This window comes from Sphaerodactylus townsendi, linkage group LG06 (assembly GCF_021028975.2).
Source record: "Sphaerodactylus townsendi isolate TG3544 linkage group LG06, MPM_Stown_v2.3, whole genome shotgun sequence".
Lineage (NCBI taxonomy): Eukaryota > Metazoa > Chordata > Lepidosauria > Squamata > Sphaerodactylidae > Sphaerodactylus > Sphaerodactylus townsendi.
The window spans coordinates 87,477,809-87,505,778 of record NC_059430.1 but is presented as its reverse complement, the minus strand read 5'-3'; the positions used below and the strand labels follow the sequence as shown (position 1 = coordinate 87,505,778).

The 27,970-nt window shown below is 41.4% G+C and overlaps 1 protein-coding gene across 1 annotated transcript; it reads right to left on the bottom strand.

The window, feature by feature from the left end:
- Positions 1-1,894: 1,894 nt before the first annotated feature.
- NAPEPLD (N-acyl phosphatidylethanolamine phospholipase D) lies at positions 1,895-27,417 on the bottom strand. The gene is made up of 5 exons (XM_048500416.1): positions 27,118-27,417; positions 14,420-14,720; positions 6,182-6,828; positions 5,636-5,750; positions 1,895-4,808 (listed from the first exon to the last, which is right to left on the bottom strand). Exons 1-5 carry the CDS (start codon positions 27,150-27,152, stop codon positions 4,680-4,682), a joined length of 1,227 nt encoding a protein of 408 aa, XP_048356373.1. The 5' UTR covers positions 27,153-27,417; the 3' UTR covers positions 1,895-4,679.
- Positions 27,418-27,970: the final 553 nt, after the last annotated feature.

Below are 27,970 nucleotides of genomic sequence, written 5' to 3'. Positions count from 1 at the left end.
GCTAAGGAGTGCAAGTCATATATTGCTCCAACCTCCAGGTTGTAGCTGGAGATCTCCTGAAATTACAACTGATTTCCAGCTACAGAGATCAGTTCACCAGGAGAAAATGGCAACTTTATATGGTAGATTGTGCATAGAATAGGTATAGGCATGGGGAAAGGTTGTATGGATTTCTTCATGGAAGAAAAAGTGACAGTGAGTCTATTTTCAAGTAATTTACGAAATATTTCAGCTGACTTTTTATTTAAAAAAAGAAGTCAATGAAAAACATAAGATCAGCCCTACAGGATTAGGGCAGTAGTCCATCTAGTTTACCATCTTGTCACACACAGTGGCCAGCAGTACTTTCACAGCAGTAATAAAACGTTTTGAAAGCATTTAAAGTCAAATGACACTTAAAACACTTTAAAGTGTTATAACAGTGTTAAACATTTTGAAACCATTTTGAAAATGTCAAAATAATTATTTCTTATGAGTGTCATGGTTCATTGCTGTGTTCAGATTTGTGAGTTGGGGCATATTCTATAATGTTATGGTGACTTTGAGATGACTTGGTGCAAAAAATTGTTCCTTGGTCGCAATTGGGGAGGGTGGCCTTTGGTCATGGTGGGGGAGGGCGGCCACCAAAATAGGGCGGGGGCACAAAAGGTTTTGCCACGGGCTCCATTTTCCCAAGCTACGCCTCTGCTCATACCTCAAAATCTTGTTCACACACACTGCCAATCAGTAGTGTATCCCCCATCCAGCGAGAAAAAGAGGAAGAGAAACAGGAGACAGGGAGAGAAACAGCAAAGGGTGAGAAAGAGAAAGAGAGAAAGGGTAAAGAGGAAGGAAAGGGGGGAGATAAAGGGGGAAAGAAATGGGAGACGGAGAGAAATGGAAAGGGGGAGAGAGACAGAAAAAGAGAGAAGGGGTGAGAAACGAAAAGGGGGAAAACAAAAGACAGAATGGAACGGGGAAAGGGAGAGAAGGTGGAAGACAGAAGAAGGGGGAGAGAACTGGGAAAGAAAAAGGGAGAGAGAAATGAGAAGGTGAGAATGTGGGAAGAGAGAAAGGGAGAAGAAGCTTCAGGGGCGAGGGTAACGTTGCCCACATACCACCACCCACCCACCCCCACCGCTGCCATCACCACAAAAAGCCTGTGGTTTACAATAAAGCTTAACTTATTTTCAGGAGACCAAGCGGCACTATGGCCAGGAGACTGGTGGCGTGGACAGATCTGGAAGGGCACTCCCCCCCCCGCCCCAGTCTCCTTTTGGCCGCCGCTCACCTTGAAGTTAATCTTAATTTTAAACAACCAGAGGTTTTTTTTTTCCAGCAGTGGTAGTGTATGTGGGGGGGTAATTTTCCCAACATTAAATAATTTTTTGTGTGTAGCCCCCCCCCCCCTGCTCTTAAGTTGGGAACCAATGATCTATTTATATAGTAGTGTCAGAAGATGGGGCCCATAGTATTCTCCAACATTTTGCTTATTCATGGTCCCCTAGTCTATCAAAAAATTTCCAACAATAAATGGGAAGGAATGGATTCTTTAATATGTATCCTCTTTCCTTGGGCGATCCACAAATAACATACCTCTGAGGGGCCCTGACATTTGACTGTAGGTAGATTGTGCAGCCCTTCCAAAGGGGAGAGTAGAAGCATCCTTGTTTTATCTTGAAAGTGTTCTAGATTCAGTCCAGCCTAATAGCTAAAAGCCCTGGGGACAGACAGCAGCTGGCCATGAGATTAAAAGCTCCTGCTCAGAAATACAACAGTGCAAGAGTGGAGAGAATGTTCTGGACAGCAGTCTACTTTCCGTGGGTCAAGTTGGACAATTGAGCATACTAGCTGAGTAAGTCTAGCAGAGGTGATTATGCAGAAAGTGCCATGTAATAAAATAACAAATCAAAAGTTTCTGAGAAAAAGCTTTAACCTTTATTTTGTTAGTTTTACGATTTGACACAAGTTTATTTGACCCTATTTTACAATGTTAAATGAAGTCAACATGCTTTCAGTTCCATAAGCAGTCTTTACACATTTAGCACATCATTCTGGTAATACATTGTGTTTGCACCCTTCCAGTTATGTGAGTGCATCAGGGAACAAAGCAAAGGGGGGGGGGGGTAAGCTAAACAAAGACTAAACAAAGAGAACAAACAACCAATGGTTTCAGTTATATAGACATTATTTAAAAAACAATTTCTCAAACAAGTATTCAGACTTTTAATAAAGAGCAATTTCATTTTTAAATATATATGTATAGTTTTAATTATAATTCCATTCATTATTCATTCCACTATTACAGTTACACCAATTATTTAATTAAAATATTACCCCTTATATGGAGTAGTCACCAGATTCCAAACTCATACATTAAAGACTTTCTGTTTATATCACCAAAAGAATCTCAACCAACTAAAGGAAATCTCAACCAACGAAAAGAAACAAACAAAAAATAATTTCATAACAACAATACAATGCCGGTCCAGAGACTCTGGCCAGGAGTAAAAATACATGAGTGAGGCAAGTTTTAGTACTTTTTAAAAGGCACACGTCATTAGATCATTTTAAAACTTCTCTATCTTACATTTTTGTTTGAAAATGTACACACATTCAGTAAAAATCAGTATTTTGTTTGAAATGTGCTTTAGCAGTAACTGTTGGAAGACTGTCTCAAAACTCCTATGTTTTCAATAGTTTTGAAGGCACAGGACATGTCCTCAAAATGAGTAATCTGCTGAGAGGAGGAAAGGGGATGGAGGACTGCCCGAAGGCTACAATAATACATTTATTCCCATTTACAATGCAGCTAAAATGCCAGTTTTAAGATTCAAACCTTTTCCATCTGGGTAGCGCCATTATCTTTCAGATGGAATACTCAATGATTCTTAAATTACAGCCTAATACAAAAACCAATCAAGCCCAGTAATCTGGATTGAAGCACCCTTCATTCTGTAAAAAAAACAAATGGTGCAATCTTAAATATGTTCACCAGGGAGCAAGTCCAACTGAATTTTGCCTTTCTTCTGAATAACCTGCCTAGGCTTGGCTTTGTGTCTTTTTTACAGTATAGTGGATTGTAAACTCAAGTTATCTTAAGCACAGTTACCAGAAATGCTGTCAGATCTGAGTGGAACCTGTGTGCGTGCACATGTGTGTGAAGTGCTGTCAAGTTGCTTCTGACTCATCGTGACCCTATGAATCAATGTCCTCCAGAATGTCTCATCTTTAACAGATTTGTTCATGTCTTGCAAACTGAGGGCTGTGGCTTCCTTTATAGAGTTAGATCCTACAATCAAGGAAATGCTGTTAGGATGCAAAAGCAAGGCCAGTGCCCAGCTATGGATACCCAGGAGCCATACTTTTCAACAGGAACGACTGAAACGCTGTCCTCCATTAATTGTATGATTGGGAGGAAAGCAGGTGAAAGAATACCTGTGGCCTCCCCTTCTGGCAGGAAATGGCTCCGCAAGTCATGGTCATTAAGTGCATATATGGCTTTATGGGCTGAGACTTATGCTTTTCAGTACATGCAAGCTAGCCTGCTGTTGAGGAAGATTTTGCTCCACTACCACAGCATTTGGGTACAAATGTATGCAGAATTCTATAAAAATTACCTGCTTGTGGCTGTGGCCCTCATGCATCAAGTGCACACATGCACATAGGGCTTCTACCTTGGTTTTCAGGACTACTCCAGCACTGAGCCAGTCAGTCTGTTTTGGTTGGGAGGGAAAACTTAATAATGTTGCCATTCAGTGCTGGAAATGACAGTATCAGTATCAAAAAAAGACCTGAGTGGGCATGCCCTATCAGCTGATATGCAATCCCCAGCATATTGCTATTTAGACAAATTCATATTTTTAAAGATAAAGCTGGCCTCCACACAGGGACAGGCTTGTGTGGTTTCTCTGCTGCTGGTGCGGCTGCTGATACAGTGGAGAGGCAACGGGTTTTTACATGGCCGGTTTCAACACAGTTTCCCTGGTCAGTCCCCTAGCAGTGGCCAACCCCCTCTCCTTTGAGCTACTGGGGATTTTTCCAATACTAAAAAATCAGCAACTGATTTCAACATAGCTTTATATCACAATATGCGCAACAGGTTCCCTGAATTTCCTGCTTTCAACCCCCCCCCCCCCCATTTTTGAAAAAGTCAGTTGCAACCCACCTACCCACCCCTTTAAAGCGGGGAATTCGGGGAATCTGTTACGCATCTTTATTGCAAGGCTACACTGATACAAAACTCCCCCCAACAACAAAAAGCCCTCTACCAGCTGGGAGAGAAAATGGCTGCAATAGGGCCATGTGGACAGGAAAATTAAAATTTTATCATCCGCACAACAGCCACCCGGGCTTTACAGTGATCCTTCCCAAAAATCACAGCTCAGAAAGATCAGAGAAAAGTAGGGGGAAACTGCAGGAGATTCATGAATAACCCCTGTGGAAACAGACCAAATGGCAATTTGTGGGCTTATTTACAATGCATTTCTGTTCAAATTAACACCACCCAGTTGTATAATTTCATTCAGTTTGTTAAAAAGATGCAATTTTACTATTAGTCTGATATGTATGCTTCAAGGGACTGTTAGATAACTAGCATACCTGATGTTTTAAAAACCCAGTTTAAATTTCTACAAAAAGATATTAATTTTTTTTGCTTCCAGTCAAGAAGTATAAGAAACAGTTTGATGTTTGTATTTTTATTCAAATCCATTATCACTGATATTTAAATCTTGGGATTCTCCATGCTTTAAGACAAAGAAATCTTCAGTTTGCAGCCCATATCTCTCAAGAGCTTCCTTCAGTTTAGTTGGAGGGTCCAAGTAATACTGTGGAAAACACAAGACAATGTGAGTGTTCCTTTGTGCCTATCCTAGACTACAGATAGTAACTTTCAGTTGACCTGCTGGAGCTTGAAAACTGATTCCTGCATTGGGAACTGGCTCAGATAACATATGAACAGTCTATTTGTGTATATCATATGAAAAGCTTCCTTAAGAAAGATATGACAAAGGCTGAATGAATAAAGCAGACTTGGGAATACAAATAACCCTGTTCATGGAAATGATACTTTCCTCAAGTAAGCTTCTCAGATGTGACATTGGTCACAGGAATATACCAGTTACATAAGCACTTATTCAGATGTATTTCAATTAATTTCTAACAGACATATCTGTTCTTAACATTAAAGAAATGCATCCAACATACAGCCTTCACATGATATTTTCCTTTCACTTGTTCCAGTAATGAAAATACAAGGAATTTCAGCTAAATTATTTTTAAACTTGTCTTTTGATGAACATTCTAAAACTTCCTGATTGTATGTTTTTATACTGGTCTATGACCACAATAAACAGACTGACTGAAGAATGCCGTCCACTGCATCTCTGCCCTCAGCTTGCTTCCTTCCAGTCAGGAAACTTGCTCATGAATGATTCATGATCAAAAACAGGGAGCTGGGGCTTCTCTAAGGGTGGGTAATGCCTACATTCTCCCACAAGAAAAGTAAACTTCTGTGGATTCAAGTGAAATGTGCTTCCTATTTTCCTTCAGAAACCAACCATGCTTCAGTTATCAAATACCTGCAAAACATTGTTCTAGACTATGATTCTGGACAGAAACTCTAAAGTTGCACTAGTAACTAATTCACACTTACCTCATTGGCTAAAGCAAAGGTTCCCCAGTGAATTCCAACAGACTTCTTTGCTTGAACATCTGTATGAATCCTTACAGCTTCTTCAGGGGACACATGCTGGTATTTCATAAACCACCTACCAAACAGAGAGGAAAATACTTTTTCTTGTTTGTTATACAAAAGGGACAAGTTCTTCGTTACAATGCACTATAAAACTCATCCCCACTTATTGTTTCTGGCTATCTCTTACATATATTAACTCCTCATTCATCATCCCCTTTGTTCCCTTCTCCCCCAAGCCATCAAGAACAGCTAATCCATTTGCTCTTCCTCAAAATTCCCCCATACATTTCTCAAAGTATCTCTTAGACTACTTTAATCTCTGCTGCTAGTTAATAGCCCCTTGCTACTTCTTCGTCAAGAATTTGCTCTCCTCCAGCACATATCCTCAGAGTTCTCTTTTAAGGGCCAACAACCCCTTTCTATTCTTTTACACTGCTGGTGCTAAGGAAAAAACTGGTAACTTAACAGGTTGGGTCAAAAGCTCCATACTTTCAGTTTACATACCTTGGTTCATATGCTCCGATGGGAATAGCAGCAAGATCAAAAGGCCCAAATCTTTTCCCTATCTCTTCAAATGCAACACAATAGCCAGTGTCTCCTGCAAAGAAAAACCTATTCCAAGGTCCTAAGACAGACCAGCTTCCCCAGAGAACTTTGTTGTCATCAGTGGCAGTTCTCTTGCACCAGTGTTGGGAAGGAGTGAAAACAAATGTGACTGCATCATGACCAGGAACACAGTTTTCTCCCCACCAGTCCAGTTCAATGACATTCTCACAGCCACATTTCTGCATCCAGTCTAAGAGACCCAAAGGCACAAACCATCTCAAGTCACTTCCAAAACGAGTGTTTAAATGCAACACAGTGTTGTAGTCCAAATGGTCATAATGGTTGTGGCTAATCACCACAGCGTCTATCTTGGGAAGCTCATCTATTGTGCATGGAGGTCCTCGGAAACGCTTAGGACCCATCCACTGGATGGGAGAAGCCCGATAGCTGAAGATGGGGTCAGTCAGAAATGTAAGCTCATCCATTTCCACCATTAATGAGGCATGTCCCAGCCATGTGACTCGCATACCAGCTCCAGTCTTTCCAGCTAACTCTGGGTTTTGGATAAAGTATGGCTGCAGTACTGGAAGCTCTCTGTCAAGTTCCTAACAAAAGAAAACAATATGGAGAAATTCAGAAGAGACGTTCTACTTGCAAGCTAGTAAAGAAAAATATTCGGTCCAGAATCATTATGAAGATTTTTAACATTCTGTTTAGAATCTCAGGACGGAGGTCAGCACTGCTTCCTGCTAGAATCCAGCTAAAAATCAGAATATCTTGTCATATTTCTTTTCCTACAATAGCTTAACTTTGAACAGTGAAATCTACCCCCAGATTTGACTCCACAATACTGTTTAGCTTTTACCTACATAGATATTGTGCTATTACTGTGTCACAGCACTTGTCCACATCTTTAACTGTCTTGTCCACACACAAAGATTGAATTGAAGGAACATCTCCTCCTATATGTGCCTGTGCACTGACTATGGTCTTCAGGCAGCCATCTGTTGGCTGTTCCATCACTTAGGGCAACCAATCCGACATCAACCAGAGTCTGGGTCTACTCCATCATAGCTCTTACTTTGTAGAAGTGGTGAGGAATGCCCCCTCCTTGGAGATCTTTAAGAAGTGCTGTGAAGTTTGCCTGTTTGCTAGGGCATTTGAGGGGAATGAACGACAGGCATTTTTAAGAGCGGGAGGGAGAAAGACAATTGGGACCTGTTATTTCATGCTGGTTTTAATTGTCTTTTAACTATTATTGAGCCACGATAGGAGACATGCGGAGGTTCACTGTATGTTTGCATTAGCAATATCAGTAATATAACTCAGCATCACCAGTTACCACACACCTGTTATTATGGAGCAAGAAAACACAAAGGACATACTGCAATACCTCAGTTATAAAAATGACTTGCTGAATAGTGTTTAAGAGCACAGTGGGTTGACAGGTTAAGCAAAACATGGAACAGTTTAATTAAAAGCTTTCTACAAAAGCTAACATGTTTCTGTGGCCTTCTGGAAGATGAAGTACATGTCGATTTATGTTGTAGAACACCAGCAGGAAGGCTTTCTTTTCTTAGGCAGGAAGTAAGAAAAACTGGATTCCACAAAAATAAATTCCATCTCAGTGCTTTAAAAATACACCAGCAGAAAGCAAGCAAAGTCTCAGATGCAGAATGAAAATATACAAATGACTTGAGTTTCAGTGAAAGTCTTTAAAAGATTACATTTATTATCCTTCTAAATTTAGCTTTGTGTATCCCATAGAACAGCCCCTGAAGTCAATTCCTGTGCCCATCTTCCAATTCCACATTACTACCTCAGACAGAATGGAAGCTAAATTATGAAATATAAATAATGAAACAAATGTGAACCTCATGCATTTGCCAAGGTCAGACGGCATATACTGTCAGTCCCTAAACTGTCTTCACTTTTTAAAAAATGCTGAACAAATTTAATAATTCATGCCAAAACTTTCCTTTCCTCGGGAGAAAAAAAAAGGTATTTCAAACATATTGAACCAAAGCCTCAGATTTAGAACTAGTATACTGAAACTCTTAAAAACATAGAACTAGTATACTGAAACTCTTAAAAACTCATTTCCCTGCTGCTAAGGGAACTTGTTTTCCATTAATCCATGAAATTCTCTGCAAGATGTTGAAGATACAAATAGAAACATGATCTCCCCCAAGTAAGGGGGCAGCATTAATTAGATCACAAGCTGTTGAAAGCAACATGAAAATCCACTTTACAGTACATTCCACCATAAATCCTTTGAACAGAAATCCAGAAGTAAACAGGGAAAGTAATCTTATAATACCTTATTCTACCTCAGCACAGCAGCAGAACTATGGAAGTGTAAACAGAACTCCACATAGTGTAAGAAGTACAATTTTTTCTGGGTACAGAAAAAAAGAACTAATAATCTATCTAGGCTAATAAACCCCAATGTGATAAAGCAGTTTAGATCTGATAGAGACTAAAGCCAGATGGTAAGAAAGACAGACATGGCTGGCTTTAGAAAGATTAGCTAATTCATTTTAAAGACATCCACACTTACTACATCATGTTTGATTTTGCAAGCACACCAGTAGCGAAGCTCCCAGGGGACTGGAGTTTGAAAGCAGTTTGAAAGTGCATTATTCTGCATGTGCGGAATGAGCCAGAGTATAGTTAGTGTGCATAGAGCAAAATTCAAGGACATTGATTAGAAATCATTTGAAGTAGAGAAAGACATGCCCTCTGGGTCACTAATGTAAGGAGCATCTCACTACTTCAACTGTATCCCTAACTGCAGTCCTCTTACTTGTAGAACAGCAGCCAGTGGACATCATTTACTTTTATGAGGAAAAGTGATTAAAGGCTGTCACAGAGGGTACCTCTGTACTGTATAAATATTAGAAAATTGGCATAATAAGTTCCAATGCAGACTGATATTTACATAAGGTCTTATTATTGCAGTGCCCATATAACTTAATAGCCAGTTTTATTCACTGGGGCCAAATTCCTCAAAATAGCAGGGGAAGCTCTATTAAATATTGTACCCTAATACTCAGGCCAAATAATTCATATCTTACACCTAACATTGTTTTTAGAAAAATACCACATTGGAACATGCATACACAAAGGTCTACACAACAACTAAAGTGCATTACACATGTAGGCATATCCAGCTTCTAGACTACCAGATTCACTATTTGTAATGCAGACGACAGAAGACTCTCTAAAACAGTGGTTCTCAACCTTCCTAATGCTGGGACCCTTTAATACAGTTCCTCATGTTGTGGTGACCCCCAACCCTAACATATATCCATTTTATAGATGGAGAACACTGATGCAGAGAGTCTTAGGCAACCCCTGTGAAAGCATCGTTCGACCCCCAAAGGGATCCCGACCCCCAGGTTGAGAACCACTGCTCTAAAACCTTACAATGATTAGCATGTTCTAACAAATCCTTTCCATTGGTATGATCAATAGCAGAACCAGGTCCTTGTGATCTCTAAAGGGCATGGTGGCTTAAATACAGTGTGCTAGGTCAGACAGACCGTTAGAGTGTTCTAGCGAACTAGTCAAAAGGTTCACATAAAAAGCTCAGTATTCAGATAATCACTCACACAAACCCCTTGAGCTGCACACAGCTGGCCTACAACAACATCATTCCTAGAGGCAACTAGATTGTTCTAGTTCACAACGAATTAGTAAACTTGCCAGCAAATTCAAAATCAGAGATACACTTTCAGTCTTTTCTCTGAATCATGACAACAAGGAAGTTGAAAAGCCAGAGTTCACTTTAATCAAGCTGTGATTACAGGCTACACAAAAACGCATTGGGGCCAGTAGAACACAAACACTCTAATGTTGTCAATACAAGCAGGAATTTACAACATTATGCTACACAGAGTGAAGAAGGCATCCACTGCATGAAGCACCAACACAGAAAGGAGCAGGGAAGAAGGCTCTGTTTCTTTCTACACTTTTGCAAGACATAGCATAGCTGTAGCACTGTGTCAACCCTGTTGGAGACTGCTATGATGGGTAGCGTTTCAGCTCCTGCTTCCCCTCACAAAATCTTTATGCTCTGATATACATTTTTATGCACACACACATGCAGCAAGATATTCCATGCTTTATTTGCTTAAACAGGTAGCCTTCTTAATCTTTAAGGCTTTGGGCAAGTATTAAAAGTAAAACTGTGCAGCAGAACAGAATATTTCATCAAAAATCAAACTCCTTCATTCTTTGCATGGCTGAGTCTCAAAAGCTAGGACAAAAAGGCTCGTCACAAACCACTTTTGGAAGACCTAACTCAGGCTTGGACTCTGGTGAGGACAGCCCTGGCCCCAAGGCTTAGCTTTCTGAACCAAACCACAGTTGATATCAGTAAGGTGCTCTTAGAGGATCCCATAGTTGCATATTGGAACAAAGAATGCAGTGCCTCAGTTTCTTAGAGATTTACAGATTACCCCAAGGCCCCATGTCTTCAATATGTAAAAGATGAAATTATTCTGCCATCTGTTCTACTTTACACAATTTAGTCAAGTTTTGCCAGTCATGGGAGATTGACAAGAAGCCTACGAAGGGCACTGTCCTCTTAATCTCTAGAAATCTTGTACATCATCTACCCCTCAGGCTTCCAAAATCTCAGCAAGCATGAGCCAGACTCAATCAAACCTATATTCAAACCAATAAGAGCTAGAAACAAAATTCAAAAGCTCAGAAGCTAAAATCTGCAACCGATATAGGATTGTGCAAGTCTTCTGTGCCCCTAAAAACATGCCTAGATCCCTTGGTATAACCAGAACCTTCAACTGTGCCTGGAAAATAGCAAGAAATCAGTATATTGTGGAGGTTCAATTCTCTCTGTTATCTCGCAAACAAAAATGTAATCATTTCTGTTACGGCTAAAGAAATTCTTTAGAAGAGGAAAAGGCACCCACGTAGAAAATTTCACATCCTGGCTTCTGATTAGGGATGGATATTTCATTATAATTATCTTGCAAGCAGCTGCTAATTTTAAATAATTAAGTGTCTGAGCCACAACATGCAAATATTGACTAGGTATGTAAGACCTTGTCACAAAATTATGTCATTAAAAGCTACAGAAGATGCACAGCAGCAAAGGAGAGGAAGTAGGGCACCAACTAGGATTTATGTGCAAAGGGGAGAAAGATATTTTGTGTGGTAATTCAAACCTACAGCTAAACGTATTGTGGAAAATTTGAATGCTCCTACATCTCACCATTTCGTTCCTAGCTCCCAGAAAATATAAGACTGTACCATAATGACAGAGAACTCAGAAGAGACAATTGCTTTGTAACAGTATAAACATATACACGTGCCGGGTATCATGTGGATGCCACTAGAAACATGCTAGCAATGGTAAGTGTACAATAGATTATTAGTGGAACAATGTGAACACATGGATAGTCTCTATGTCACCACAAACAGCCTGCAGGTATTAACTGTGTCACCACAAACACCAGGTATGGTGACAAGTCTTTTTTTCTACTGAGGGGACATAAACAGGAGCCTAAGATTTTGGGAATCTAGGTTCATTTTGAACTATAAACCTTCCTCTCAATTTCCAAGTATTCTACAGGTAGCGGGTGTATAGGCTTTGGGCTATCTACTGAAAATTACATTAGTGGTGCACAAGGAAATTATTGAGATCCCAGAGGCTAGATTAATATATAAACAACTAAGAAGATTTATTTATTTACAGGTTGGTTTTTAAGGAACAAGCCAGTAGCACAGGTCTCCAGACAAACAAAGTACAAACCTGGCCGAGGCACAAAAATTAAAGCTGCTTGTGACTTCAGAGACTTCTCTACTGTGCTTTCAGGCACAAACAAGGCCTTTATTGACTAGGCACTAGGTTGGAACCTCTCTCGCACACAGGATTCCACCCACTCCAGCCTGCCCTTTCTGCAGAGTCACATTAAGGTCTGCTCATCATCAAACAGACAGGCCTAACAATTGAGCATTCTCTTCTCTCTCAGAAATAGAGCTAAACCCCTCTGCCACGCTACCAAACAGAGCTACCCCTCACGCTGTTTGATCGTTTTCCTGAGCCTGTCACCACTCTCTCCCAGGGGCAGAATTGAACTCCCTCTTCTCCTGTATTCCATCCAAAATCTCATCCCCCTTCTCAAAGTTGACTGGAGGATGAAGCATTCTTATAGGCTCATTTGAGTGGCTGGTTTTCCCTTCACGCATACATACATTATTTTATTTAGAACAATTTTATTCCATCTGCCTTCAAGGAGTTCAGGGCATCATATTTCCCTCCTCCATTTTATCCTCACAGAAATCATATGAATAAGGTTAGGCTACAGAAGAAGGGGGAGAATAGAAAGATCGTATGTGTGTGTGTGCATGTCTGTCCTGAGATCGACCAGCACACATCATGGCAGAGTAAGAACTCAAATCTGCACTTTCTAGATCCTAGTCCTACACCCTAATGATTACATTTTACAGCTGGAGACCCATGAGGACATGCAGAGGAGGAGAAACCCTGCCCACTCGCAGTGTGGTTGCTGCTTATCCATTTTCCCTTCCCCGTTTATTCCATTTGCACTGTGCACTGAAGCGCATGTATATGCCTATGTACATTAAAAATACCTTATGAGTGGGGGTTATCCAAATTAGTGTGGATAAAGTAGAGGTAGACAAGGTCATAATTTCTAACAGGAGATGAGATGGTACCATTACATTTTTTCTTAAATGATGATAGTCATATTTTCATTAGCCATAATGCTTGACTATGTTCTTAGTCACCGGTTTTTCGGTGTCTAATCCAACCAAAAATTTGATGGCCTACATGTAGCAGGGGAGCAAAAGAGGACAACCAGTCAACAAGATATGATATTTGCTTATTTCTCCCAGGTATGCATTCATAATTATAAACAGGAAGTCCTCACAAGCACTGAATGTGTTTGTTTAATGTTTAACAATCCCCAGCATTCAGCAACTCCCGAAGGAGGGCAGCTAGCATCTATCAAAGGGTGGGGAGAACAGAAAAGATATGGGAAATTGGCCTGCATAAGAAGACATCCCCCCTCCCAATCAGGATAGGGAAGATCTCCTCCTGTTGCACTATTTCATGCAGCTCCAGGTTTACATGGACTTCTTGTTTATCTAGCCCCAAACTTTAGTTCCACAGACCAATGACCAAAGTTCAAAACTAACTCATCTAACTAACTAGTACTTGTGCATAATAGGGGGAAGGAAATCTCTCAAGAATTTATACCTCTCAAGAATTTATACTCATGTGCCACTGCCCCAACCAACCCCATAAATACTGAAATGGAACATCTTTACACAATGATTCAAAGCCAGAGAAAACTACAACTAGCTTAATTCAGTCCATTTCACTAGGACTCAAGTGTGACTCTCTTTGATTCTAACAAGTGTATGTTGTTACATATTATTGGTTTTTAACAAGTATATGTTGTACATATTATTTAGCACCTCCATGTTAATTATGTTTCGGTTTAGAAGCCAGAAGAACCTCACTACATTTAACAAGAATAATTTCACAAATAATGCATGCCCATAAAGTCAGGCTAACATTTTAACATCAGCTAAATCTACTAATTCTATCTGAAGAAAAAAAATGGCTTTAATTGTATATGGCTATGCAAAATGTTAATCCTTGCCCACAGCCTGAAGGATTGACCAACTGAAGGGGGGGGGGGCAGTTAAATAATGTGTAATCATTAACGCTAACAAGTGGTTTCAGTCTCATAAAATCTGCATTATAATATTCAACTAACCCAACTGATATATTTAAAGGACCTGAGTCAATACTAATCCATGGACCATCTGAATTCATACTTGCAATGGGATTATCAAATCTTCAGCAAACAAACATTACAGAAGTCTCAATAATTTACAGACATCTGCTTCAAACAGCACTTCCATATACTTTATATGACAGCAAGTATGGGCTTGTCACTATGTTGGCATTCAACAGAGCCACAGTCAATCCTGACTCCATGATGATGTACCCAAACAATATATGTATTGCAAATCAACACAAGATTAACCAAACCTCCATCTGTGTGTGTGTGTGGGGGGGGGGGGGCTTGTGGAGAGGGGAAGAGATGCATAAAATGCTGCAAGTTTGCACCTTTAAAATGTGGTGTGTGAAGCAGACAGTGCTTAGGGTATGATTGGATAAAACAGAATATTTACCTGCTTTGAACAAGGAACCTTGCTGTTGTTCTTCTCTGTAAGAACCCACTTCAGAATATTAGGAAAAGACAGTGATTTCCATGTTGGCCACGGGTTGACAAACCTCCCATCTTTACCTCTCTTCGATTTTGTGACATCTTCCTCCAACCTGTAATCTAGTCGGAAGCTCTTGCGGGATGCTCGAGAAGAATCACTGCCTTGGGAACCCTGATTTGAATGCTGTCGTTTCCTTAAAGCTTCTTTAGGATATTGACTACAAGCAGACGAAGGCTGTTCCTCATCCATTTCTTTCAGTGAAGAGCTAGGACAAAAATCCAGACCAATTACTTTCCCCACATATAATAACCCAAGCTACATACCTAAAATAAACTTGTTAGCAGCTGCTATGCCTCCTTTCTTCATAATAAAGAGTACATAACAAATGAGTCTTAGCAGGCAGTTCCTTTGGCATTTTTGACACTCAGGAAGGCTCTTGCTCTTTGCTTTGAACCCTACCTGAATCTTGGACTGCTGCATGCCTGGAAGACTTCTGCTGGAAGAGTCCCAACCCACAACTGCTGAAGTTCATAGTGTGTGCAGTTTGAGTTGCCATTACCTTTCCTTTCAAGAGAGTTTACTTTAGCAGGCTGTGCTTTATTATCTAAGGGAAAGGAACTGTGACTCTTTCATTTATAACAAGTGGAAACATGAAAAAACCACATGCAGGAAGATAAGTGGTTTCAGAGGAAGCCCACCCTTTGAAGATCATCTTCCTTCCATCATTCATCAAACTGCAAAGGCACACTCCCCCTTGACACTTTAGTTATTGTAGTCTTCAGGCTGAATTCCTGGGCAACCTGCACATTGCTGCTACTGTGAATACAGCAGAGACATCCAATCCTTGTTACAGCTAGTCAGGGAATGGGGAGGATGGGGGACAAATTCCCCCTCTGCAATGAGGCTCACTCAGTAACTGTGTACCTAGTATATTTCACAGGACTGTTAGGAAGCTAAAAGGGGAGAAGCATAGAACAGAGAGCACCTTTGAAGGGAAGGGGGAATAAAATTCACATACACAACCCAATACCCCCTCAACACTAGTTTTTTAAGACAGCAGGGGGAGTAATTTCAACCAACCGAAGTCTTCTTGCATATATGGTGGACTCCACAAAGCATATGCGTAAGAGATTGCAGCTGTTATAAAGGAACCTATTCTCCTTTCTCCCATTCACATGGGTGCCCTTCACTTGTTCAGGCAGCAAGTGGAGCCCATGGAAATAGTCCAGGTTGCTTTTACGCCTTCGCACAGAAACTCGTCTCTTTAAAAAAAAAAATTTCTGCAACACATGCATGTGCAACACACAACAGAAGTAAACAAAAGAAAAATGGACTTCCCTGCAATAACCGGGCAATAATGAATGTGTTGCTGTAGATTGGTCATACTCGCTGCCACGGGGAAAAAACATGCTTGGGGACTTTGTACGCTGTCAGGCATCAGAGACTCTGCTCACAACATGTTGGGCGACCTGCATATAATGGCAGGCAGGCAGATTTTCCCTGACAGTGGATGGCATGGAACCTAAAGTGAACGGATGAAAAGGAGGGAAATAAAGTGTCTCCGGCCTGTTGTGTTCACGTGGGAGCACCTCCAACCCAGGATTGTGCAAAAGGATCGCTGGTTTAGTGATTTTTGAAAATCCCGAATTGAGGGGAATAAAATGGGCCAAACTCATTTTGGGAACAGGATTTGTGCAAAGTCTGCCCCCTCCAATTGGCTTATATAACATCCTACACCTGTGTGGAATCCACCTTTGCCTAGGTTGCCTGCTCTATCAGCAGATGCGGAAGCCACTTCATTAATACAGGGATTGCTAAACTGGAGTACTAGGAAAAACAAGATTATTCCCATCAAAATGGATGTCAGTTTCTTCATAAAAGATATACTATTTATGGTTGCAAACAAACTCAAATGTACCACATATATACCAAACATTTCAGAAACTGTGGCTGTGAACTTTCTTCAGAGTAAAATGAACCCTTCCCCTATGAAACAAAAAATGGTATGACTGATAATACAGTTTTTTTAGAATTGAAAGGGAATATTAAAGTTATTATTGATCATGGGCATCTCTGAGAAGGAACAGGTGCATATTAGGAACAAAGAATAAGACACACAGCAAACACCAATTATATGGAAGGTGAAATTCTCCAACCTATGCCCAGAGGTCATCCACATGATTTTTTTACCCACTATATGCAGCTTTAAACAGGAACAGCGATTAGTAGTAGGGCCCTTGATTAGCATCTAGAAACATTGCTTTGTCTGTAGACCAAAGCTTCTCTCTCTGTCGTTCCAATGCAATTAAATGAAGAACACTCCACTAGTACCATGTGGTCCATACTTAAAGTGCTGACATCATGTGGAAACGACTTGAACAAAGGATCAAGGCTCAGGGCAGGATTGTAGCTCTGTAGTTCAGGCCAGGAAGCCACCATTTTAATTACCTTGCAACATATTAGTGGTTTCCTGAATTTTAATCTATGAATTTCACAAAAATTCTACTTCTAACAGTAAATTTTTGGATATCAGCATGTGCCCATATTGGTTGGTTGACAGTATAAGATTAGTGGGCTGCTTTGGAGTTGAGCACGAAGTTTGTATTTAAGTGGCCATGAAAGTCTATTTTTCTACTTGCTTCAAACAATAAGGGGGAGCAGAGACTTATTTCAATATGTCTTGTTGGAGCAGAGGGGTAACTATGGGTGACACGTTAAGTATGGGCTTATGGTTACATTAGTTTAATCAGCTAGCACCCTGAAGTATCTTGGGATAGGGAGACATAATCAAATGTGACACTCAAAGGAGTAGCTAGGCCAGAGTGCGCCCGGTGAACATTCTGGCTTTTTCGCCCTCCCCGCAGCGCCCCCGCCCCCCCGCGGCAGCTCCCCCATGGCAGCCCCCCCACGGCACTTCATTCCACTTACTTTTAGGAGAGGAGCAGGCCAAAGAAGCCTGCCTGTGTTGCCTGGGCCTGGCGGGAACTACATTTCCCAGGAGCCCCTGGGAAATGTAGTTCCCACCAGGTCCAAGCAACGCAGGCAGGCTTCTTCTCTGGGATGTTCCATTCTTAAAAGTAAGTGGGAAGTGCGCCGTGCGGGGGGTGTGCTGCAGGGGGACGAGGGGGCCGCCGCGGAAGGGAGGGCGGGGCGTCGCGGGGGGAGCGCGGGGGACCATGGGGATTTTTCCGCCCCCCACGTGACCAGAATCGGTGCGCCCAGTGCATTGCGCCCCCCTGCCTCCTGGTGGCTTCGCCACTGGTGACACTTCAAGTTGTTTGGTCCAGATGCCTGGTCAGGGAACTCTCTTGGTTCACGTCATCAATGGCTGAACCTTCACTCTGTCTAACACAGAGGAATGGCTTGGATGGCCAGCATCTCCCAGCAAAATTTTGGCATGCAGACAAGGATGAGCAAGAGATGGCTTGTTACTTTTCTGTGCCAGGAACTAGGGTGGGATTGCCCAAACCCTACTTCCTGGTGGAGTGTTTAAGAGTAGGACCCTATGAAGTTTACAAATTGAATTGGGAACACTGGACGAAATACATTAAAGAGGTAAATGGTGTACATATATTACCTATAGAATACTAGAATAATATTGTTATGCTATATAACAAAATAGATAAGGAAGGTTTCCTTAGGAACTCTATCAGTCAGTTTTCACTGTTGATTTGGTGCATGTGTTGTTTTTCCTTTTTTTTGGTTTGTTTTGAGAAGGTGTCTTTACAGCTACTAAGACATAATATGAGAATCAGCAATATGGGCATATTTCAAGTCTTCATAGCTTCCAAGACACCTCCCTCAAAACAAAACCAATAAAAAGAAAAAATGACATGTGTGATGAATCGGCAGTGAAAACTAACTTTATTCATGTACTTTTTAGAGGGAAACTGTAGGCAAATGACCTGCAAAAAGAGGAAACCTCTGTGGAAACTTTCTGCAAATGGCGGGCAGCATGGAAAATCCTGAAATGGCAGAAAATGGCGGGCGCAACTTGCTCACAAAAAGGAAGTGAGTGTGGGGGAGGCAGTTAAGAGAACCATTTTGGGGTGAAAAGCTTTTTTTGTCCGTGCTATGCAAAAAAAACCCAAAATAGTTCTTTTTAAAACATCTGCAAGATGTTTTATTTGTGTTGTGTGGAATGGGCCAGTGTAATATCGACAATCAAGTTGGGGTGGGGAGGCAGGAGGAATATCACAAGACCTGGAATCTAAAGGTCTTCTGCACTGCTGGACAAAAATAGCAGGAGAGAAATGCTGAAACTCAGCTGAAAAAGGACCATGCCCCATAATGAGTCAAAAAAGAAAATGAAAGTGGAGAGTGACCCAAGAACATTTTTAAAAAATCTTTCTGCCACCTTTCTAAGATTTAACACAGTATACATTACTACACAGACAAGATACATATTAAAATGCAAGTCTAATATAATGTCAGGAAGCTATAGATGAGTGAGTAGAACAACTGGATAATAAGCTCGGTATCTGAGGAAAGGTAGTTCAACAAGAAAGCGGAACCCCAGTCTAAGGGAGGCTACATCTAAGGGTCAAAAAGGGGTGGGAGAAAAGGGGGAACAAGAAAGGTGGTTAAAATGTCAAGCCCATTAAATTATCTAAACCTTTGGCTACAGGACTCTGCTGTATATTAAGGCGAAATGTTCCAGTTGACACAAGGCAGCTATCAAACTTGTACCTTTAAAATTACCATTACAATTCAAAGGTTGCTACAACAAACATCGCAGCCAAGAATCACACCTATGGATATAGTTATGATGCGTTTTCAAGAACTGGGCTCAGGCTGCAAATGAAGTCAAATAAACCGTAACTGAATTGTAAATAAAGTCGTTCTAGTACGGGCAAATTTTGGGGTAAATAACTACAACAATTTTCAGCAGAGCCTCACAAGAAGAGGTATAATCCAGAATTATCAGTCACTTTTGATATAATGGGGTGAAAGGCAAGTATCCATTTCTTCAAGAAATCTAGCTATAAAACTTGAGAATCATCAGAACCAAAGAAAGTTAACAGAGATGCCTCCTTTTTTACACTAGAATTGATCCACTTACTCAAATGGTGACAATTCCATCTCATCCATTATCAATTTAGTATTAAATTCAAAACAGTTGCTGAGAGTTTAGTCGCAGCTAAACATCATTGTTGTAAATAAGAAATCATCTCTTGGCTTCAGACAACAAAACTTCCCATATTTTCATCTGGGAAGCTGATCATCAAGGCAACTCTGAGAAGTGATTTTGTGATGTCAGAGCAATGACATACCTAGAATGAGGAAAGTAGCACAGTCAAAGGTGGCCTCCCCAACCCAGAGGTGTTTAAGGCATCCAGGTCAATCCCCTACAGTATGAGCCAGTGTGGTGTAGAGGTTAAAGTGTTGGACTGGGATCTGAGAGTCTCAGGCCGGAATCCCCACGTGGAAACATACTGGATGAACTTGAACCAGTTGGTCATTCACATTCTCTTTCAGCCTACCTTATCCTTAAAGGTTTTGCTCTGTCCTTAAAGGAAGGGTGAGAGAGAGCACAGCCCTCTCCAGGGCTGTTTTGGCCTTTGAGGGAAGATTCACTGGGACCAGGCTGTAGGGTGCCAGCTCCAGCTTGGGAAATTTCTGGAAATTCTGTGATGAAATCTGAGGAGGGCAGGGTATGGGGGAGGGGACAGGCCTCATTTGAATATGCCACCCTCCAAAGCGATCATTTTCTTCACAGTTCTCTGTCATCAATAGATCAGTTGTAATTCTGAGAAATCTCCAGATCCCACCTGGAGATTGGCAGGCCTAGGTCTGGATGCAACCTCTGGTTGACTTGATACCACCTGATTTGCACGACTCACACAGGTCTGGTTGCTTACTATGCTACAACAGCAGCCACTCTATGAAAGCCTGTGCTGTAGTGGTTACAGTTTCAGTGAAGGGTCTGGGAGAAACGAGTTCAAATCCCCATCTTGAGGAAGTTCAATGACTGATTTATGGAGCAGTCAGTGAATAGGAAATATGATGGTTCAGAAACACAAAGAGTATATTAGGGGAATACAAGTGTCTTTCAACTGTCAAAACCTTCAGCAACACAGTCCAACTCCTTTTCAGACACACTTGTGAAAAGAACAGCACTATTTAGCTACAAATCATTTTTTTAAATATGGAAAACAAATCTGTGAAAGCTAAAAAAATGTTCCTTGGATATGTATTGTTTTAATTACATTCCCATATTAATATGGTGAATCTAATCAGGTGAGAACTTGCATTTATGCATGTTGATGCCCCACCTGAAACACAACCGGGTACAGGACTGTCATGTTAAGAGACGCAGGTTTTTAAACAGAGTTTTTCCCTTTTGTTTTTCCCTGTTCAATATCTGAAGTGGGAACTCTCACAGCATGCTGTAGTGCTAGTAGAATATTTTAGCAAGTACTTATTTAATGGCTGCAGTAGCCTCTGCACCAATTCTTAGTGCTTATATAATCAACACATACATAAAAATCCCTGTTCACTTCCTTAACAAGAGAAGTCACATAACTTGGCAAGCCAGATTCACAATGGGTGCAGCTGTCTGAGTTACAGGGACAGTTTACACAGTCAGTTTGGAAGGAATGAAATCGTACAGAAACGAGCAATTAAAAATGTCAAATGCAGGATAGTTAAGTGACAACATATATGAATAGATATAGGAATAGAGAGTACAAGAATATTTGCCTGTTTTTATACATGCAAACTTACTCTCTGGCTGATTATACAGTCTTGAGTTAAAGCATCGTACTAACCACCTACACGTTTTAATTAGTAAGTGTTCTGAAAAGCAGAGAAGGAAATATACACAAATTAGACTCTTTTAAAATACCATTTGATGAAGAAGAATCTATTTCTGTTTAATACCCACCCATATTTCGGTTTGACACCCATCATATTTAAATTAATCAAGAAACTGAATACATCTCAATTTTTAAAATGAAGAAGCAAGTGTTCCCTTAATTCCTCCAGGAAAACTATGATGGAATTTTATGTTTCCCTTTATTTTTGAAGTTTGCACACTAACATCCTAGAAGACAATTAAAATCCTTCAGCTATAAAAGAGGCAACATGGTGTAGTGGTTGTGTCAAACTAGGATTTAAAACACCCCGACTTGATCCTACCACTGCCATGGATGCTTGCTAGGTCACCTTGGGCCAGCTACTCTGGGTATCCAGTGGACAGAAAGGTACAATATAAACAAAGTAAAAAAAGAAGCAGAACTCTAACAAGAGTTTCTTGATCTTGCTTGCATTTCAAAGTTGTGGAGAATGGTTTTCTTTTAAAAGTGAGTCTGAAATATTAATATATTTTTAATGTGAATGACAGATTAAGGCTGATCACTGAACTCTACAAGGCAGTGGCATAGCACCAATGGGATGGGGGGTGCAACCAGGTCAGGCCAGGGGCTTTCTGGGGGCGTTCCAGGTGGGGCGGGCGGTGCCGTGGCAGGGACACATGCAGGGCCCAGGCACAGTTTCCCCTTGCTCCGTCCCTGCTGCAAGGCCTTCACAGTTGATAACACTGACAGGATATCCAGAAGAAACTATACCTTCATTTTTATCCAGATATTTTGTTGTCAGGAAAAGGTTGGACATAGGGCTGCATAGTTGCTTTGAGATTTGGAAACAGAACATTGAGAAACATGGGAGACCCATGTGGAGGAGGTATATAGACTTTAAGCCTTACTAGTAGCAAACAATTAAGGCTCAAGGTTCAGCTTCCAGGGGAGAAAAAGAGGTATGTTCACAACTCCCTATCAGAAAAAGATAATTCTGAATATGTAGACTCTGAATATTTAGCTGACACACAGAATGCTTAGGAGTTAGAAGTAACGGGAAGGAGCAGGAAAGCATATGAGAGGGAATACGAATAAGGTGAATGAGATGTAAAAAGCAAAGAGGTAGGCAGGGATATTCAGTGAGGACCCTGGGGAAGATCTGTTAAGTTTGAAAAGCGGAAGTATTTCTCAAGTTTGAGAAATATGCCCTAATGAAAAATGAAGACATTAACCTAAGTAGAAAGTGGCCTATACCTTTCTACTTATGCCATCTTGAACATTCAACTGAAGTACTTTAAACAAACAAGTTAATTTTTAAAATAATCAAAACTAAAACTCTCCTTTGCATTTCATCATCTAACAAAGCAAATCAGAATCACCTTGGAACACTTTTGCTTTTCACACTAAACATTTGATTCCATTTAAAGAGAGTCAGCTAGAACTCTGTTTGTTGCATGACCCACTGGACAAATTTAAAAAATCGGAGTCAACTAACAGTTCTAACAAATGCTATTCTATTGACAAAGTTTATTTTAGTAATATGAGGTTTGGTCTTCATGGAAGATCCTCAGTGACCACAAATACACACATACAAGGGTTTTGTTCATGTGTGCAAATGTTAAATAAGACATCAGACACACAAATTCAGGAAGAGGGGATTACATAACAAGCTTCTGGATGACTGCTGCAGAACGTTTCCATGTCAATTTAGAAGACCAAAACTATAGCAACCGAATTAATGTTCCTGGCTTTTATTCTTCAATTTAATCTCATTCACCAGATAAAATGAGACTGCTCTCCTCTAGAGGCAGGGAGTAAGGATGCAGTGGACGCTAATAGAAGCTAATGTCTTAACCAATCGCTCTTATTCTTTTTTTAAAAAGAAAATAATCTGAGATTGATTTATTTTATTTTATTAGACTTGGTATGCCGCCCCTCACCTTTCTGTCTCAGGGCAGTTCACAACATTCAATATCACAATTAAAATATTTAAAACATTTTAAGAACAATTCAATAAATTACATATCAGTACTTTTATATTAGAAATAACTTGTTAATGAGGAACTCACAAGACGCCCAGCCGCGTTTTCACCGGAACCAGAACCCACTTTTATACTATTTCCAGATGGTGATAAATAATAACATCCATTGAGGGTCAGCTATGGGTTTGATGGAAAAGAGAGAAGGCTAGTTATTACTGTAGCTGCTTCAACCATCCATCTGGCAGAACAGCTCTGTCATACAGGTCCTGCAGAATTGCCCCACAAGGCCCTGGTCTTATGGGACAGAGTTTTTCACCAGACTGGGGCCAGGGCAGAGAAAGCCCTGGCCCTGGTTGAAACCAGTCGGACTTCCTTAGGACCAGGGGCCACCAGCAGATTACTGTTTGCTGAATGAAGTATTCTTTGAGGGATGTACCAAGAGAAACAGTCCCAAAGGTACACAGGTCCCAGGCCTTTTAGGGCTCTGTAAGCACCAGACCCTTGAACCGGTAAAACCCTGCCTAAGACCTTGATGAGCTGCTGACAGTTAAAATAGACAATGCAAGGCTAGATAATTAATCAACTCTCTGTGAACCAGTTTCAAATCCACATTCTGTCCTGAAACTTGCTGGGTTACCATGGGCGAGTCACTCTTTCTCAGTCTAACCTACCTTAAGGGTGTTGGTTGTGAAAATTAAATGGGGAACAGGGGATCAGTCATAAGCAACACATGTTGCACTCTGAGTTCTTTGAAGGAAAATCCAGGATAAAAATGTACTATATTGGTAGCCCAACTGAATAGCCCAGAAAGAGAAAGTGTTGGATGTCCAGAAATGTAGCCACAGCAAAAGGATGTCTTTTGAGGTAAATTGTGTAAATGTACCCACTTTAGTTTGAAAGCTATCTAGTCACTTTCTAACATCCTCTAAAAAATTGTCAAAAAACCCCAAATTGATTATTTCTGATCAAATAATTTGAGCTTCTTTTTTAACTTGGAAAAGGTTGAGACTGTATTCAAAGAAGAACTTAAAGCAGAAAAGCAATTAGCATCTCTACAAGCAGAGATAGGAAAGGACTGTAGGCAAGGTGATATAGGAGACCAAGGTATTTCTCCTTCCCACATTACAAGGAGCTGCTGCCTGAATCCTTATGAAGCATCTTTAAAACTTTGTGAGAGAAACACCTTGGAATTTAGTTCAAAGCAACTGCTGCTTCAGGAATGTGACACGGACTTCTATGGGACGATTAGAGGCTTAGGGCACAACCAGCAAAAACAGCTAACCCACATTTTGGACCTTCAGCACTGCTGTGTGGTTTTAGAGAAGAAGATTAAAGAAATGGAGACACTGCTGCTTCAGGAAGGAGATGTGGGCTGAGACAAAGCCATCCAGGAACTAAAACAGGACCAAAAAAAAGCAGCAGACTCAAATCATGGATCTCTACTGCGAAGCTGTTTCCTTGGGAACCAAGGTTAAAGAGTGCTGGACGTTCTCAAGCAGCGTGACTTCTTTGACACCATCAACACCTTGAAGAAGACTGTCATCTGAAGGATGTTGAGGCGGAGAGATCAACTCTGATGCTGCAGTTGAAAAAGTTTAGGGATGATGTTAGTGCCCTCCAGGGAAAGCTTCAGGAAGAAGTGGAACAGAAGACCAAATACATGAACTAGTTGTGTGGATCTGGACTTCATTCTCCACAGGAAAGAGCAAGAAAGAGGTGAGCAACATCAAGCACAAGTTGGAACAGGAAGTCAGAGGAATTGTCAACTCTGCAAAAGATGAAGGAAGAAAAGCACAGCCTTGAGAAGCATGTCAAATCCCTGCAGGCAGTGCTGCAGAGGCAGGAGGATGAGAGGCAGGCTGAAAGGAAAAAGCTGGGCTGCAGATACAATAAACTAGTCGCTCAGATAAAAATCTTGTAGGTGCAATCTGAGAACTAACAGGCTGAGATGGAGAAAATGCAGCAACAGATCCACATGTTCAGAATGGAGAATGGTGGACTTCAGCAGCAGGTTGCAAAGGGCAAAAATGAGAACCAATGTCTGCAGGAAGAGTCTGCCAGGTGGAAAGAACTGTATGACCAGATCAGAGAATCACAAATACTGAAGGTACCTGGGGATCTGAAGTTGCTGAATAGAAAGATCATTTGATGGGGTACAGCAAGTGATTATCGTTCATTTAAAAACCCTCTAAAATATGCAGTAACAATAGCAATGTATTAATGCCAGAGTGTAGTAAAGCAGAAATGATTCCTGGTTCTCAAGCCTACTGCTGATTTGCAGTACAGATAGTTTGCTTTTCTGGTTTTCGCAGTACACAGTAACATTACAGTCATCTCCCTAAAATGATTAAAAGTATTCCATGTACAATGAAGCATTCAGGCAATAAACAAACAAACATAATCCATGGCATTTTAATTGTTTTCAAACACAATCTTGTCTGATTTTCCAAGACGCTAAGGCACAAGGATGCTCCTTCTTTCCCACTATGAACACAATTCAGGATGGAGAAAAGAAAACCCTCTTTAAGCCTATCTATTAATCATCTGAATGCCTTGCCTCATAACCTCAGCAAAGGTTTGAAACAAAGCAGATGGCTGGTTGGGAAGTGAGCTATGATAGCTAGGGAGATGGATATAAATTATGAGCAGAGGGTCCATTCACAACCTCACTGAGGCAGGAAGGAAGAATAATAATATTTAATCAACTTGAGCCATCTTCTGCAAGCAATGCATAGACCAAGGTGTCGGATTTCTAGCATCTGCAATTTCCGTGCTAAAAGTCTTTTTTCACTTAAGTTTAAACACAGAATGTGAATAGAAAGAACACATCCTATTTCTCCCCACCCCTGCAACTTTCACACATGACAAGAACACCACAATGCAGGTTCCAGTGTCCTTCTCAGCATGGATGCAGACCACCTTCAAAGGCGCGTCACATTTCATCTTAGCTTTCTTACACCAGGTCACATTGCTGGCATTTCACAAGTGACGCATTCCAGATTGTAAAGGTACACAGTTTCGGTATGTTTCCTTTCAAATCAGCCTTACCCAGTATCAGAGGAATCCAAGTTAATAGTTTTTAAAGTGTAAACCCATTCTATGCATGTTTTTACTCAAAAGTAAGCCCCAAGAAGATAAATAGAGATTACTTTTCTGTACCCACCCTACGATGTCACAACTTCATAGGGAGTAAATGCCAATGAAGCACAGTGGGGCTGGGGGAAAACGCCTTAGGTCAACATCCCTCAGCACCAATCTGTGACAGTGCCCTTTGAACCCTGCAGATCAAGAAGCGGGAACTGGATTAAGGAGCAAATTCTTGGGGAGCTGGGGGAATAATGTACGAGAAGGAACCATGGGGGGGGGGGGGGAGACGCGCTAGTGTCTTGCACAGAAATACATTCATGCTGCACAAATGAAAACAAACGCATCCTGGTACGCAGCCCAGTAAACGAAAAAGTACAATTGGCTGCCCTGACATCTACCTTTTTCCCAAGTAAAAGCAACCAGCCACCGTTTTAGGTAATCTGAACTGAAAACAAACAAGGAGTAAGGTGGAACCTGAAAGGTTAACACCGTTGTAATCCCTCATCCATTTGGGTGGATCAGAAAGCCCACTTCGACAGATGCCACGAAGGAAAGCATTTCTCGATGCATAACTGCTAACATGTAGGAATAGAACTCGAAAATGTATAAATGCCTACTGAAGGCGAAGCCTAGCAAAGCCGAAGCGGGTTAACCCTGGCTAGTCTTTGACTGCGCTCCTGTATGACAACCCCCAGTCTGTTTTTGGTGCAACGGACCTCCACGATGGCTCCAGCTTCGAATGCTCCAGCTTTTGAAGCGGTGCCTGGGAATATCGTGCAAAGCAGGGGCCCCTCACCTTTCCTGGGGTGTTTCTTCTTCATCGTCGTCCATGACGGGGCTGCGAGTCCAGCCGGTGGTGCTTCTGCCTGCCGCCGTCGGGCTCTCTAACCACAGCGGCGCTGCTGCAGCTGCTGGTTCTCCGGCCTCCCGCAGGCTACGGAGGGTGGCGACAAGAGCTCGACACAGCAGCTCCACCACGTCGTGCGCCTCACCATGGGCCGCGACACTCTTCCTCTTCTGGACTGATGTCCTGCCTCCTCAGCCTTTCCCTCTCGCTTCCCGACCCTGCCCTAATGCCGGCACAAGGAGCTCGACCCCGCCCCCTCCCTCTTCCTCCCTCCCTCGGCGAGGAGAACGGTTCCCTGGCAGCGGTCCTCATGCCGACACGGAAGACGGGGGATCGCCTAAAGCGGCCATTTTGGTCAAGCCCGGGGACTTTGAGATACGTCGAATAATAAGCCCCCCAGTTCCACCACCTGAAAAGAAAGAGATCTTGACATGGAAATGTATTGATGGATGGATGTTTTTTATCCCCCTCCTTTCTCACTTGGACCAAGTCAGATTGCACAGAGCCAATACAATCAAAGGTGTGGGGCATTCAATAAACAATGCAATAGGATTAAGGTTTTTGAACCGATCAGAAATCTGAAAAACAGCTGAAGGAAACCATAAGCGGAAGTCTTAACATTGCACCTTAAATAATACATTACGTACACAGTAGGACCCTAGTTTCAGTGAGCTGAACAGTGGCATAGTCTGGTTTAAAAGGAAGGTGGATGATCATTCTGTTCTAATCCTGGCTGAGCTACTAATACCCTTTATGACCTTGGACAATTTATTGAGCTTCTTGAATATAACTCATCCTTGAT

Bases quoted from the DNA above. Each gene is read 5' to 3' on its own strand.
- NAPEPLD (XM_048500416.1), bottom strand. From the start codon at position 27,152: ATGGACGACGATGAAGAAGAAACACCCCAGGAAAG. The intron at 6,829-14,419 runs GTAAATATTCTG...TTCTTTTGTTAG, and splicing joins AGGTTCCTTGTTCAAAGCAG to GAACTTGACAGAGAGCTTCC. The intron at 5,751-6,181 runs GTATGTAAACTG...TCTGTTTGGTAG, and splicing joins ATCGGAGCATATGAACCAAG to GTGGTTTATGAAATACCAGC.